Source organism: Cheilinus undulatus, linkage group 1 (assembly GCF_018320785.1).
Source record: "Cheilinus undulatus linkage group 1, ASM1832078v1, whole genome shotgun sequence".
Taxonomy (NCBI): Eukaryota; Metazoa; Chordata; class Actinopteri; order Labriformes; family Labridae; genus Cheilinus; species Cheilinus undulatus.
This window is the reverse complement of record NC_054865.1, coordinates 36,846,613-36,861,903: the sequence shown is the minus strand read 5'-3', so window position 1 is coordinate 36,861,903 and position 15,291 is coordinate 36,846,613. Positions and strand designations below refer to the sequence as shown.

Genomic DNA, 15,291 nt, shown 5'->3' with positions numbered 1-15,291 from the left:
AGGATTTTACTTGTGCTCAAAGTGGGATCCAAAAACTTCTAAAGTGTTTGGTGATGTTGTTAGAGGTGAAATGAATTGACTCCTTGTGAAGCACTTTTGTTACGTGGAATCCCCCCATCTTAACTGTCTGTAGATGGACTCCTGAATAACCCTGGGAACACAGTAAGTGATGTGTGTGTTTGCGTGGTGACAGTGAGGGGTGGCAGACGGAGGGCGGAAGCAGATGTGTGTGAGAGCGGTTCAGAGCTGTGGCACTATCACAGGGAGCCTTTGTCTGCCTGTGGAGAGCCTTGAATTAAAGGCTGTTAACACTAGTCTGCACAGTCGTATGCTAATGCCCTTTACTCTGAGAGAGAGTGAATAAATAAATGATGGTAGCTAAAACACATCTGAGTCCCTGCTTCATGCAACACAGTGTGAAAGAAAGATATAGGACAGATTGTGTAAAAAAGCAAGAAGAAGGTGGCACTGTAGGAAGGAAATAGCTTCCAGTGAACATCAAAGAGGCAAGACAAAGGGGATTCTCCATCACAGTTTTTTGCTCAAGGCTTCACACTCGATGCTGATGTAGGTGATGCTGCACAGGAGATAACGAGAGATAGATTGGGAAGAGAGGCGCACAGCGAGATTTGGTCAAAGAGGAAGGAAGGGGGAGGGGGGATTTAAAGGGCAAGAAACGGAGGGAGATTTAGATACGGAGTGAGAGCGAGAGAAGCAGGAGCAGAGGAGCAGAGGCGGCGGATGGGAGAAGAGGAGAGGAGAGGAGAGCCATTGACTGGAAGCGCACACATGGGAGAGAAGAAAACGGCTATTTCATGTGCTCGGCGTGCATGACTGAGGAGTGTGGCTGTCTGTCTGGATTGTTAGTCATCTGCTGGAGGACATACGAAGAAGGAAAAAAAATCCCAGGCAGGCTGAGGATACACAGAGCTGTGTGCAGAGGATGAACAGGCGATGTGGGCTGTGATCGCTGTCCTTCTCAGACCTCATAGCCACTTGTGCACTGGTGCTGTCGCAGGCCGTTAGCCTCGCAGTCTGGCAGCAGCAGCAGCAGCAGCAGTCAGGGTGATTGATACAGAATGAGCTCCAAGCACTCCTCCGACTGGATTCCCTACAGGTACTGTAGCACATTCCTGTGAACTAGCACAGGGTTCATGTTTTTCAAGTGTGCATGTTTGTGCATCTGAGCAAGGTGTTCAGTCATGTGTCTGACAAGGAGATCAGATGGATAACGGGTGCACTGGATCAAGAGAAGCAAACACGATGTAGAAAAACTAGGCAATTATTCCAGTTTTGGAGTGTATTTTTAAATTTGATGGAGGCTCTTTTTTTAAGAGTGAAAAAGAAAAAAAGAATAAATAATTCAAAAGTAAGTCCCAGAATTTGGGCTCCAACTGAGATCTCAGTTTGGCCTAGATAAATATTCTCTTCCCTTTCACCATGTTATAGTTCTGGTGTGTTACATTAAATTTGATTTCCAGTATAGTGATCATTTATCGGATTGGAAATGTGATTTTTGATTTCACAATTGAAATTTCCACTCCAAAAACACTAAAGAAGTTCTCATGTGCATGCGTTTATCTAATATCCATGTTTGCATGTCTTTGGAAAATAAGTATCGAATGATACAAAGGATGAATTCTTGTCTTTTTTTAGATGAGTGTGTTTTTGTAACTGTTACAGATTTTAGCACGTTTGAGCTTAAGTCTCTGGCTGTACAACCCATATCTGCTCTCATCATTTCAAGTGCAGTACTAGCGCTGCTGGCTCCCTCCTCTGATTGAATACCCATTGCCATGGTTCCCCGCTCACTTTGATGCCATTGGCTTGCGGTTGCTATAAGTTACTGAGGCAATCTATGAATCTCAGAATGAGGCTGCATCAGGACCACCGTAGAAAGTCATCACTGTGGAAATTATATCAAATTTACTCACAAGGAAATCATTAAGTTGTAAAAAATAAATCAAAAGCAATTATTCCAGACAGGAAGAACAATGGCTCTTCTCACCTCTTCACTTTTCTTTGAAGGTTGATATTGATTGGTTGTTCGCAAAATGATTCTATCCACAAATTATTCATCATTTGGTTTAAATTTTCTCTTTTAAGACTCAGTGAGGGTGTGGGGCAGTCATGGAGATTGGTTGTTTCTCAATGCTGTGAAAAATGCATGGGCCTCTGTGCAGAGCTGAAGGAGACAGCTGCACCGTGAGGCTCCCCCATCTCGTTAGATATAAACTGTGCACACATTCACAGCAAAATTGACAAAACGAAGGAATCATATCTAGCCAACACTCACACACACACAAGCTCAAAGAAACAGCAGTTGTGCAGTTTTCTCTGTGGGGAGCAGATTCAACAGATAAGCTTTTCAGGAGGAATCATGCAAATCTTTCCTCTCTCTTTTTCTCTTACAACAAAACACAGAGAAGACACAGAAATTAGTTTGCTGGATTGTATTGTCAGTCTTATCTGAAAAAGTTTAGTTTAAACCTGCTGGAGGGTGTTTAAAGTTCCTGTGAGGGACTTTAAGCTTGTGATTGTTGCACCACCTTTGGCCCACAAGGTACCATCTATCGCTTTACCTGTCAACGAATCTTATCCTGCTTTCTTTGAACAAACAAATGTATCTCTCAAACGTTGACTCTTTAACATTAAAATTGAACAAACAGATGGTTTTTGCAGCCTGCTGTTAATAATTTTGGTTTCTCGTGAGCATTTATAGAGCCATATAGCATGAATCAAACTTTTTCCTGATGGTCTCTTTTGCTTTTGTAAACTCCCCTCTGGAGCTTTGATGCCTTAAAGTTTATTCATCTAGAAGATCAGGCTGGGCATGTGAAAAGCTTATGGCGACACCTAGCACGCCACTGTCATGAAATTCAGCAGTTTTTAGGTGGTATACTTGACCATCCTCTCATGTTACTAGGGGCTGCTGCAGAAACACCAGTTAGTGAACTTCACAGATGAAATAAAACATGAATAATACAATAAATAAAACTTGCTGATGCATATAAAACTGTCTTAATGGTGTAAAGTGTGTACAATGAAGTGATGGACAAATATCAACTCCTTGCAGCAAGTTGTGGGGATTTGAGTCACTGGAAACGTAAGCTTTTTCCATTTTAAAGACTTTATTTTGTTTTTATTCTTTTACCTTTATTTAGGTAGAGCTTGAGATTGGATTTTTTAAGGGAGACCTTGCAAAGAATAGTGTAGCTTTTAGTTTGCAGTTATTATTTTTAAAGTCTGACATAAATATGTAAAAATAGAGCCATCTTTAAGATATATTTTGTGGAATAAACATCAGTACAATCAATCAGAAACTTCTGGTTGATTGTATTTAATTTGTGTCATGCATAAAATGTGCCCAACCCTCATGATTTAATTTGTCAGAAATACCATTGCAGTAGTTTACAAAAAAAGTAGCAAATTACAAAGTTAAGTGATCTTTTCTGAGCTCAATTAGAAACATTACACTCTGCCTGTTCTCCCAGGCTTTGCTATATCAAATGTTCCTTTTCTGAAACAGAACTTAGGTTTCTCATAATGATCCGATGGGAAAAAGTTCAACATTAAATTAGAGTTGAATCACCTGAACTTTTAAATATTTTTTATCTTTTTTTTTTTACTTACAATTAAGGCTGGGCAATCAATCAGAATTTAGATTAAATCACAATATGGCCTACTGCAGTTTTCAAATCACAGAGATGCAATATTTAATTTGAAATGTGTGTCAAAAAGGTTTAATAGTTATGTTTTACACATCATACAAACATTTAAGCATCGATTTTTTTCTAGATTGATTGCGAAAAAGTCCTACTTTCCTTATTTTTGGATGTTTTTTCTATGAAAGGAAAACAACATAAACATGCTAATCCCTTTTATACAGCAGTTGACATTGCATTTGCAATATGAGCCAAAATAATTCTAAGATATATATATTTAAATCCTTTAGCCTCAGTTGTCATGATGATTGCTTCAAAGGCTGTAAGTTAAACAAATCAGTCAATTTTACTGCGTGATTGCAGTAGATAAATAAAAATATGTCATTCATATTGATTCATGCATCATCTAATCTTGTCCTAACCTGTGAGCCTGACCTACAGACAAGAACAATTTATGTCTAATATATCTAATATTGTGTTGGTTATAAAGTAAAATGATTTATTATTTGTTTTTGTTGAAATATACATAAGATGAGGAACTTGAAATATAATCCCATATAAAATCTCAATGACAGTATTGCGGGGAGAAATACAATTAGATTAATTTCCCAAACTGTCAGCCATTTTATTCCCATACATCCCCTCCATGGACTCCACCGTCCTGCACCAACATGTTTCTACCGTACCGCACAAGGAGCCAAATAACATTTAAGTGTTATTAAAATTCCAGTGGGTGCCACTAAAATTGAACGTTGCAATCTGGATCCTGACTGTTAAACCGAGTTACACCTGGATGTGACACAAGCATGTGCCATGACAAAATCTGAGAAGTCTCACCTGAGTTAATTGATTCCTATCGTAGTATCCCAACAACATGTGAGCAATGATTTTCCTCTCTGTCGCTCACGTTGAGATTGGCCAGAACAGGGAAAGAGGGAGATGACAAGGTATCAGGAGTGTGATGAAGGGTAAAATATAAAAACAAAAGAGGACCCATCTAAAGGCAACAAAAAAGTTAATTCTAACAAAACATGCAAAAAGATCAGAACCAGGTTAGCAAATTACAAAATAAAACAAATAAAATTTCCTTTGAACACTAAACTGGGAATTCCAAAAAAAAAAAACATGGAGGAAATCAGTGAAACGATATTTAAACAGGGAACAAATCAAACTCTTTAACACTGAGTCGATTTGGGATCATCCCCTAAAAGGTCTGATGGAAATATCTCCTTGATTTTCTTTCATTTACTCCATTCAGCAGAGCTTGGTAGCGTGCTTTACTAAGTCGAGATAATTGTGCATTAATCATAGCCACATCCATAATTGAAAGTTTTGCTCTGACATGTTTCAACATGGAGGCAAAACTATTTGGCTCACAGCTGTTAAAAGCTCGTCAGTGCAAAGCGACACATTTCTGTTTGTCTGCATTGAAAATAAAAGGACTGGTTGTTATTTTCTGACAAGGGAAACTGAAATGTACAGGACAGAGCATTCAAATTTTAATGGATGCAGTTTGGACAGCGAGTGTGCAATGCATGCTGTTAGGATGTAAGATGTAATAATGGTCCCAGTGTTATAGTCCCAGTGTTACACACTGTACCTTTAACAATCATGTATGAGGCAGAATTGTCTTTAAATATTGTTTTAGTGTGGCAGCTTTGATGAAGCTGAAGCTACATGAATCTTTCTCTCTGCTTTCATGAAGTGAAAAAGTCCACAAATACTCTTTAACCTGAGGGGGATACGTCGTGTTTACCTAAAGCCTCAAAACATGCTTTGGCCCTCGTCCTAACAGGCTTTACTTCAGCTGCTAGAGTTATCCTCTACGACTGGAAAAGACAATTAAGACCTGAATATAAAGACTGGGTTATGTTAATGACAGAGAATGCATCACTTAATGATAGCCAAACTACAGCGCCGTAAAGAATCATATTTGCTCGTATGGAATCGGTTTTTGTCCTTTATTGAAGGATTAAACGTGTCATAGGAATTAGGAATTAGTTTTATGAAACGTTTGTGAATTTACGGGCCCAGTGGATATAAATATTTCCACTTGTTTGGTAAGTCTGTCTGTGGCCCCTGTACAATGTCACTGAGCTGTTGGATTTATGAACTGTATGGTATGTATTATGTTATAGCGACAATTCTGCTCTGTTAAGTCTGTGCCCCCTTTGTGTTTTTTTTTTTTGTTTGTTTGTTTTGTTTTGTTTTTTGTTTTGTTTTGTTTTTTTTTTGTTTTTTGTTGGGTGTGGGATATATGTTGTCTTATTGTTTGTGATATACACATCTAACCGTCTTGAAGAAATTAATAAAAAACCTGAGTTTGGTTAGGTAGACAGTTCTAAAGAAGTAAACCTGGGCATTTGCCCTTATACAAACAAACAGACAAACAAACAAACAAACAAACAAACCAGTCATGTACTCATTCTAAGTATCACTCTCCTGTTCTGATGCCTGCTCTTGAGGGCTTCGGTGTATTCTGCGTTTAAATAGCTTATTTAACATGAGTCTGTTATGGAAAAAATGCTCCCTTGTTTGTGAAACTCTGTTTTTCTGTGTTCTGTCTTGTGGACTGTCCTGACTGGTGTCCTGTTGTTTTAAATCTGTTTTGTGTGACTACACTTGCCTTAGGACAATGGAGGAAATATAGCAGTCATATAACTTCAGCATATTTACATTGGGGTGAATTCCCGGATATGTTGGTTCATGTGTGTTGTCCTAATTGAATTAACTTCATAATAAACAAATAAAATACTTAATCTCATCAAATAGCAAAAAAAAAAAAAAAAACATAAAAAATAATAATAATCTGATGATTTGATGTTAGTTTCTAAGTATATTCAAAATTATTTTATCGTAATATACAATAATACCTGGGACCAAAGTGTGCTGAGACTTTCTTCTTCATGTGGATGTTGTCTAGTGATTTGATTTCCTTAATCACATTTTAATGCTTTAACACATAATTCGTGATTTCTAAAGCCGATTTCAATATGAAGATGTAGACTTTTTATTGAGTAATTGAAGTCTACTTATCTTTAACTATAGTACACATCGTTACCATTGATCTGCAATGAATAATTGGTCTTATCCAGATTCTAAAGCTTTCCACACAGCTGAGCGTTGGTGTGTTACAGCATCAGCAGTGACCAGAACCTCTCCACAATAATGAGCTGTTTGACCTCCACTGGAACAGCTCTGTGTGTGTCATTATCATCCAGTCTGATGCCTATTCACACACTTGATTACTCTGCTTTGTTTATTTGTATGTCTGACACAGAGTGGGAGGTAAAGACTTTTTTATTGAGAGCCTTTGTCATCAGAATGCATTCGATGTAGTGCAGAGATGCAGGTAAAGTTGAGCTGCATATTTTATTATAATAACAGTAAAAAAAATGCTCTCCAGCCTTGTTTGTGCACTATCTGTCTGTTTTATTTATCATGTGTCAGTTCGACTTAATGGGGAATAAAAACAGATTTGCAGTTGACTTTTAAACTAGGAATTCAGTAAAATGAAGCATTATAATTCAAATGTAATATTGGAAATGCATTTGGTTCTTAATAATGCCCACAACATAATTTATTATGCAAATTCATCTTCATAGTTGAGTGACATTTGGATGACATCCTCAGACACTGATGGTTTTTAAGTGTTGATAGCTTTTAAATGTACACATGCTCTTTAGACAGTGGAATATAAAGTCAAAGATGTGCATTTGTCTGAAATGCACATAGGAATATTACGTGCCTGTTTAAAAGCTTTGCATACTAAAACAGCGGCAGAATGAGAGAAATAAAATAAGTCCTTTTTCATAGAAATTTATGAAACAGTTTGAGTCACTGTTAGCGAACTGGAGAAGCCGCATAATATTCTCACTATCACAAATCTGCAGACCCCTCTCCCCCTCCATCTTACATCCTTTTCTCCTCTGCTGAAGCTCATTCTCCTCAGCTTTCTGCAGAAAACATTCACTGCACTCTCATTAGGAAAGATTGAGGTTTCTCTGGGGTCTTGGAAACACCCAACACACAAGCTGAGGGAACAATGTGGGAGTCTGCAGCGAATGCTTCCTATAGATATTTAAGATTATCACATGGAAAACACATGGAAGGCTACAACTGTCACATTGCGCATGTTCATCCTTTAAAACAGGATACAGTAGGGAGAAATGCTTACTTTAAAATTAAAAATGACATAATGAAAAAACAATAGTACTTTACCTGCCCATTAACTTGAAGAGGCACAAATGTTGCTAGAATTAAGATTAGTTCACACTCAGCATGATCACAACCGAGAGATTGTTCGACAGAGAATTTCCTCCTGGATTGGCAAGATTCCCTGTCTATCATCAGGCAAATCTGTCTTCAAAGCTCCAATCTGAAACGATTGTGCCAGGTTTGAGAAAAGACCTGACCAATCTGTGACATTTAAGGTGAATGAGGTGGTAGCTACGGGACGGGTTAGTTCAGTCAGGACCACTTTGTGAAGAAACACACATGATTGTGGCTATGAATATTTCTTTATTAGCACTCATAGCTGTTATTAGTGTTTGGCGGTGTGATTGTTCTGGGATCCCCCTGCCCTTCTACAAACATACATGGAAAGCATTCAGCAGGAACAGCTCATGCTCCTGCTCTTCCTATGCTGATAAGGATTGCCTGAGGCAGGAAGAGAAGCCGCAAAAACCCCAGAGCAGAGCAGGCACCAATGACAACAGAACGTATTGATTAAGTCAGAAGCAGAATGAAGGAGGGAGGAGTTGGGGGGTTGTAAGAGCAGCTTGCAGAAAGAGCGTCAGAGCATAGTTATGCTAGAGCAGTTTAAATAAGGCAGCTTGAGTGGGATTGGCCAATGACGTGCCTAGAGCAAATCAGCTGGCCATCAGCTGATGAGGGCTTGCGTGAGATTAGCTGATCTCAATTATGGCGGCGGTTTACTCTGCGGCCCGCCTGAAATAACGTTATATACTCGATTTGTGGTGATCATCTTGGATGTAGCTGTAGTATAGCAGCAGTTTTACCAGAACTGGACCATTTTATTCAAAAAGAACCTGAACTGAAAGATTTTCAAGGTGGAATGGAAAAGATGTCCCAACCTGCTTTTACATGAGTTTTCGATAGTTAAGGGTGGGGTTCAGCTGTACTGTGAGCTGGTGCACAAACTTTCTGCTTGTGGAGCGATCAGCTTGATTGTGGCAGTTTCATCTAAGCTGGGCCACATTTATTCGTAGGGCAAAGTAGTCCTGAGTATCGCACGGAAAGCTTGTCATGGCAGAAAACATGTTTCTTCTCTTCTCCCAACCAGGGTTAAGCTGTGTTGCAACTTGTGCTGGTGTGTCAAATTAAGAAAATCTCATATTTGTTTTGCATTTTTTCCCATTAAAAACCTGTGATAAACATTTCACACTCCTATTTCAATGCATATTTGTTAAGTGTAGTCAGTTTTGTTTAGATGCTGTGAAATCATGTGTCTCAGAGGGACTGTCTCTGCCTCCTGTCTGCTTGGAGCTGCCATCCATATGTTCACTGATACAGATTCTGAAAAGTTGTGACGGTTTTGTAGATCTTAGAATAACTGTTGCTCTCTTTTTTACACCACCCCTTGTCAGTCTTTTTCTAAAGTTCTAGCTGTATCTTCTGAGAAAAACACAAATGAAAAAGTGAATAAAGGCTTAGCTTACAGTTTATGAGCCCATCAGTGGTAGAAAAGCAACAATTTGTTTAAATACTTAACAATATATTATCTATTTAGTTGTAAAAGGACTTTTTCAGCATGAGGGATGAACATTTTTCTTACATAAATTCTACCATATTTTGTCTAAAGCTGTTTCCTTTGCAGATTAGAACTGATTCATTGATAAGAGTGAAAAACTAGCAACATTCAGAACTGTGTATTAGTCACTCATGCTTTATCAGCATTTGTAATCTGTATTAATTAACTTTGGCTCAAGTACGGAGAATAAAGAAAGTTGAGAAAAAGCAAATCTGGTGGTAGCAAAGTTGAGTTATTTTAAGCCTACTTTTAGATTGCAGTAAAGCTACTGATATAAATAAGACTGTGTTTTTCATCTGGAAAGACTCACATACCTACCCACCCACCTGTCACTACCAAACTGTTCAGACCGCTACTCCAAAATAAAGGTGCTGGAAACTGAGGACCCCCACCGTACCTAACGGTGGTTCAACACAGCCGTTCATATTCAAGAATAGTTATGTGCAGACGAGGCCGCCCATAAGGGGGGATAAAGGGGAGAGTTTTCTGGGGCCCATGGAGGTCAGCAAAATCATGGTCCATTTTAAAGTTAAGCTGTGATATCCATATTTTATTTTATTTTTTTTTACCTGAGTAATAACCACCCAATCTTTTCTATTCATTTGTGCTGTAGTATATAGCCATCTTTAAAATATAAATCCCATTTCTTAAAATAGAATTAAAATAGGTTAAAATGGCAGTGAGGGGTTTAAAAATGGCAAAAACAGGTGGAAGTGGTGTTAAAATGGGATTTTATAAGTTGCAGAAATGGACTGAAAGTGAACGTATAAAAGGTGGTGAACGGGGTTGGTAGTGGCAATATTGGCTTGAACTTGGCAGAAAAGGTGGTGAGGTGGGATTATCCATTTTCTATACCCCTTATTCCGTTCCGGGTCGGGGGTGGGCAGGAGCCTATCCCAGCTGTCATTGGGTGAGAGGCAGGGTACACCCTGGCCTGGTTGCCAGTCGATCACAGGGCTGACATATAGAGACAGACAACCAGGCACGCTCACATTCACAGTGATCAATTAACCTAATGAGCATGTTTTTGGTGGTGGGAGGAAGCCGGAGTAACTGGAGAGAACCCCCGCGTGCATGGGGAGAACATGCAAACTCCACACAGAAAGGCCCTGTTCGGGAAGCGAACCAGCCACCTTCTTGCTGTGAGGCAACAGCGCTAACCACTGTGCCGCTGTGCCGCCCAGGTGGGATTATAAAAAAGGAAAAAATGTTTAAACTTACATTAGTGGGTTAACTGAGGCAGAAAAATAGAGGTAGAAATGGAAGTGGTAGAAATGGGTCAAACAGGCAAAAATAGGAATAACAAATAGTTGAATGTGGTTAAAATGGGCAAAAATGAGTGTAAAAAGTGGTGAAAATGAGTAAATAGCAATGATGGGTCAACAATAGGCAGAAAGTGGCAAGTATTGCTTTGTAAGTGACAAAAAAGGTTAGAAAAAGTGATGTAAAGGGTTTAAAAGTGACAAAAATTGTTTAAAAGTGAAAGAAATGGGCAGAAAAGGTGGTTAAATTGGATTAAGAAGTGGGAAATGGGTTTAAAGTGGCAAAAATTGGTGCAAATTTGGGCAGAAAGGGGTTAAAAGTGGCACAAATAATCACTTTCAATATTAGAACCCAATAACAGTTCGATATACAGCTCAAGAACGAGGTTACTTTAAGCCATGATGCCAGCAACGATGCTACTGATAAAACACACATTGATTGCATTGATCAATAAGGGCGCACTCACACTAGGCCATCCATACTGTGCCTGGGCCCGTTTCAGCCTAAAGCCCGGTACGTTTGGCCAGTGTGAGTGCAATCGTTCTGTGCTTCGGCATGGCACGCTTCGTGGCCCCGGCACCGAAGGACGAGGTGGGCCTAGGCACGGCACGGATGCAAATAAAGGAGCACAAGCGCGGGAATGTGATGTAGCGTGAAGTAACAACAAGAGGAAGCAGCTTGAGAGTGCAGAGAGCACCCACAGCTGCGTGCTAGAGACAGCAGGATCCCAGTCCAGTGTAAATAGAAGGCAGTCTTTCAAAGCAGATATTTCTGTTCATCTATCGGAGTTTTCAGAATGAAAGTAAACAAGCTAACGCTATGGTAAAGGGTCAAACTATTAAGATATTAATAAAACAAATGAGTACAAAATGTTAGTCATCTCAACTTGTGTTTATCCATAGATCAAATAATGACATATTGTCTCATCAAATAGTGAAAAAGTAAATTGAACGGGATTTCTCAATCCTGGATGTCTCAGTGAATATTCATTCATAATGAAACAAAGGTTTCCTTGAACTGAATCAGTTGCTCTCCAGTGCAACTGATTCTGACCAGCTTCATTACCCTCCTTGAATACAATGACATCACTGATATGATTATATTCAAGAGCTGTCTCTGGTAATGTTCCTCTCTGAAAAGAAGCTAATGGTGGCTACATAAGAGCCTCCCAGCTCTAATTAATGAAGAGGAGTTAGCTCTGAACAGTCCCGTCTCTTTGAAATTAACCTTCTGTATAACTTATTTACATAAATAACATTTTCATGTGTCTACCTAAAAGCACTTGTTTTAATGGAATGAGAAGGTATTTATTCAGTTTTATGGAAATAAATAAAACTGTTGATACTGTCTTTATAATATTAAATAACATTGCAGCTTTTTTATGCTGTTGTCTGATTTGTTTGTTCCCAAAAACACTTAAAGGGGACATATCATACCCCCTTTTTCACCTTTTTAGACAGTCCCCTGTGGTCTAACTGAAATTTCTGGGCCATGCTTTAGTCAATATGTAATATGGATCAAGCACCAGACGAGGCTTTTGGCCACGTATAAACCAGCTCTCAACAGCAGTTCTCAGAACAGTCTATTATGGTCAAGTCTCTTTTAATGTAAATAAGCAAGTCACCTATGACCTAGCAGGGAGGACGTACCCCTTTACAGGAGCAGCCCAGGTCTGTCCATGTCATTCCTCACTCTCTTCATCCCTGTTTCTGACTCTATCCGCTGACCTCCTCTATAAATAAAGGCAGAAAAGCCACAAATAAAGCAGGTGTTACTATAATGACTATAGATTCTGAGCAGACTGTCAGATTTTCTTTTCAGACATAGTTTGACCATAAGAAAAGGACTGGGATGGCTTATTTTACACTTTGTGTGTTTGTTGATACTCTGGATACCCAAATTAACACATGGACAAAAGTATTCGGCCACACATGTTAATTCAGGTGTTAATTCAATCAGACCCATTGCCACAGGTGCATAAAATCAAGTATCTATCAATGCATTCTCCATTTGCAAACATTTGTGATTCTGAATGGTTTGTTCTGAAGAGCTTAGTATTTGAAAGTGTGGTGCTGTGATGGATGCCAACTTTGCAATAAGTGAATCCTTGCTGGATATTCCACAGTCAACTGTAAGAGATATTTTCAGAAAGTGAAAGCGTTTAGGAACAACAGTAGCTCAGCCATGAAGCAGAAGACCTTCTAAAATCCTGGAGCTGCACATGGTGTGGAAAAGTCGCCAAGTGTCGGATGGAGTGGTGTAAAGCACACTGACACTTGACTGTGGAGCAATGGAAACATGTTCTGTGGAGTGATGAATCGTTCGCAGCGGTTTTCCAGGGTTGAGGCTAGACCCTTTATCTCAAATGAAGGCCAATCTTAATGCTTCAGCATACCATTGAATACAATGCTATGCTTCTGACTTTGTGGCAACAGTTTTGGAAAGGCTCTTTTCTAACCCAGCATGACTGTGCCCCAGTGCACAAAGCTAGGACTAAAAAGACATGGTTTAATGAGTTCAGTGTGGAAGAACTTGACTGGCCCTCACTAAGCTCTGACCTCAACCCCATCAAGCACCTTTGGAATGAACTGGAACAGAGATTGTGAACCAGGCCTTCTTATCCAACATCAGTGCCTGGCCTCACAAATGCTCTACAGAATGAATGCACACAAACTCACAGAAACACTCCAAAATTTTGTGGAAAGCCTTCCAAGAAGAGTGGAAGCTTTTGAAGTTTCAAAAGGGGGACTAACTCCAGATTAAACTATTTGTCCACATAGTTTATGTGCAACACCTTTAAAAGTTGAGTTTTTTCATAATATGTCCACTTAAATGCACTTATAATGACTACCTCATCTTTCAGTATTTGAATGGGTTTGTTTAATACAGAACTAGTCCCCAGTTAATTAAGACATAAATAACATTTCATAGTAACATCCTCAGCCTGATGACAGACTAGACACAAGCCCCAGCCTCACGCTGCACTCTTCTCTTCTCTCAGCCACCTCTTAATGACTCTAATGCAGTAAATACAAGCTGTGTTTTATTCAGTTGTGTGTGAACATTAGCCTGGCAGACACTGTACTGCCTCCACAACATAACTATAAAAGCATTGATAATGAAATGTAATTTGAAGGAGATAGGGTCACTACTGAAGTAAACATGTTCTAATTAAACTGACTCTGAATGTCTGATGAGCCACCCAGAGGACTGAAACACCTTTTTCCAAGACGCTAAGATGCAGTTAACTCAACAGCCCTGTACCTTCTTTACACAGAGCATACTCTGCAGTTCTGGTTTCATCTACTGCCCACACTATGCTTGGCTTCTCTAAATAAGCATGCTGTTGGTTTGTTTAAATAATGCGCTTGAGATAAACAAGTTTGTTCATTGTTTTCCATGAACCATCACATTTCTTATGTAAGTTTTCCTGAGATTATTGACCTGAGGCATTTTGCGTGTGCAATAGTTAAGCTGATGTAGGCATCAATGTGAAAATGGCATCCTACACATCCTAAAGAGGTTAATATTATATTTATCAGATATCTTTAAACCATTTTAATAATCTCTCCTCTGTCTTTGCTTTTGTCTCTGCAGCACCTTAGATGATGAGGGCACCAACCTGCGACAGCAGAAACTGGACAGACAGGTGAGTCTTTCCGCTCTTCTGTCTCCAGTGAGCCTTTGTCACAGAGCTGCATATGGCCATCTAGGACTATCTCTCTGAGCCTCTAATAAGAGAGTGTTTGTAAGGCTTGGACAGATTGAGGCCTATTCAATAACGTGGAAAAAATCAAACAGTATGAATGTTTTTATGAAGATGTTTCAACCTGATGAATATTTAAAATGTCTAAGGAAATCTTTGATAAAAACAAGTCACATCAAGATAAAACTGAGCAGACTCTTTCCTCTGTCTCTGTTCTCTCTGATAAGTGTACTTTGGGTGATAGGACCCTGGGGCATTGTGTCTTTTTGAACTGTATTTTTCAATTGTACAGTGTAATATAATAGACCGTTAACTCCTGACAGCCTTACTGTGATTTTGGATTGCTCAAAACACTCTCTGACCCTTCCTGCTGCTTTATAGCAATCTCTGAGGTTTGGCATATAGTTATCCTGAAAGAGTGGATATCAGCTGCCCCTCCTTGTTTTAAAAATGGTTCAATTATATATGATCTCCCACCTATATCTTAATAAAATCAGGTATTCCTTGTCACTCTTCCAAAGTTCCTAAGACACTGGGCTCATTTACTGATTATGTAAGGAAAGCCAAATGACAAACTGGTAACTGACTGTGTTGAAAAGCCTTGTGTTGCACTTTACTGCTATGAAACACATTGTTTGTTTCCTGCTGGTCTTTGCTCTTTGGCCTTTGCCTTGTGCCCCATTCAACAGTGTAAAGATTGGGACTGATGGACTCTACCCCTGACCCTCCTTCAATTCATGGACCTTAACATTGTTTGGACTGACATGAAATACACTCCTCCTTTTTAAGTGGAAGTGTGTCTTGTTAACTTTAGTTTTTAATTGTTGGTATTTTGTTTGGCTGTGATTGTCTGTTTTTGTCTTTGTGTGAGTGTTATTAACAAA

General features: G+C 39.1%; 1 protein-coding gene across 3 annotated transcripts in view; it reads left to right on the top strand.

The window, feature by feature from the left end:
- The window catches only part of tub (TUB bipartite transcription factor), an 81,007-nt gene that overhangs the window by 41,915 nt on the left and 23,801 nt on the right, over window positions 1–15,291 (top strand). For 2 of the 3 annotated variants that reach the window (XM_041791404.1, XM_041791392.1), the window contains exon 2: window positions 14,299–14,350. In XM_041791404.1, the coding sequence (XP_041647338.1) occupies window positions 14,299–14,350 (52 nt within the window). Of the gene's footprint in view, window positions 1–733; window positions 1,118–14,298; window positions 14,351–15,291 lie in introns of those variants that run through there. The other variant, XM_041791397.1, reaches the window with a different exon arrangement.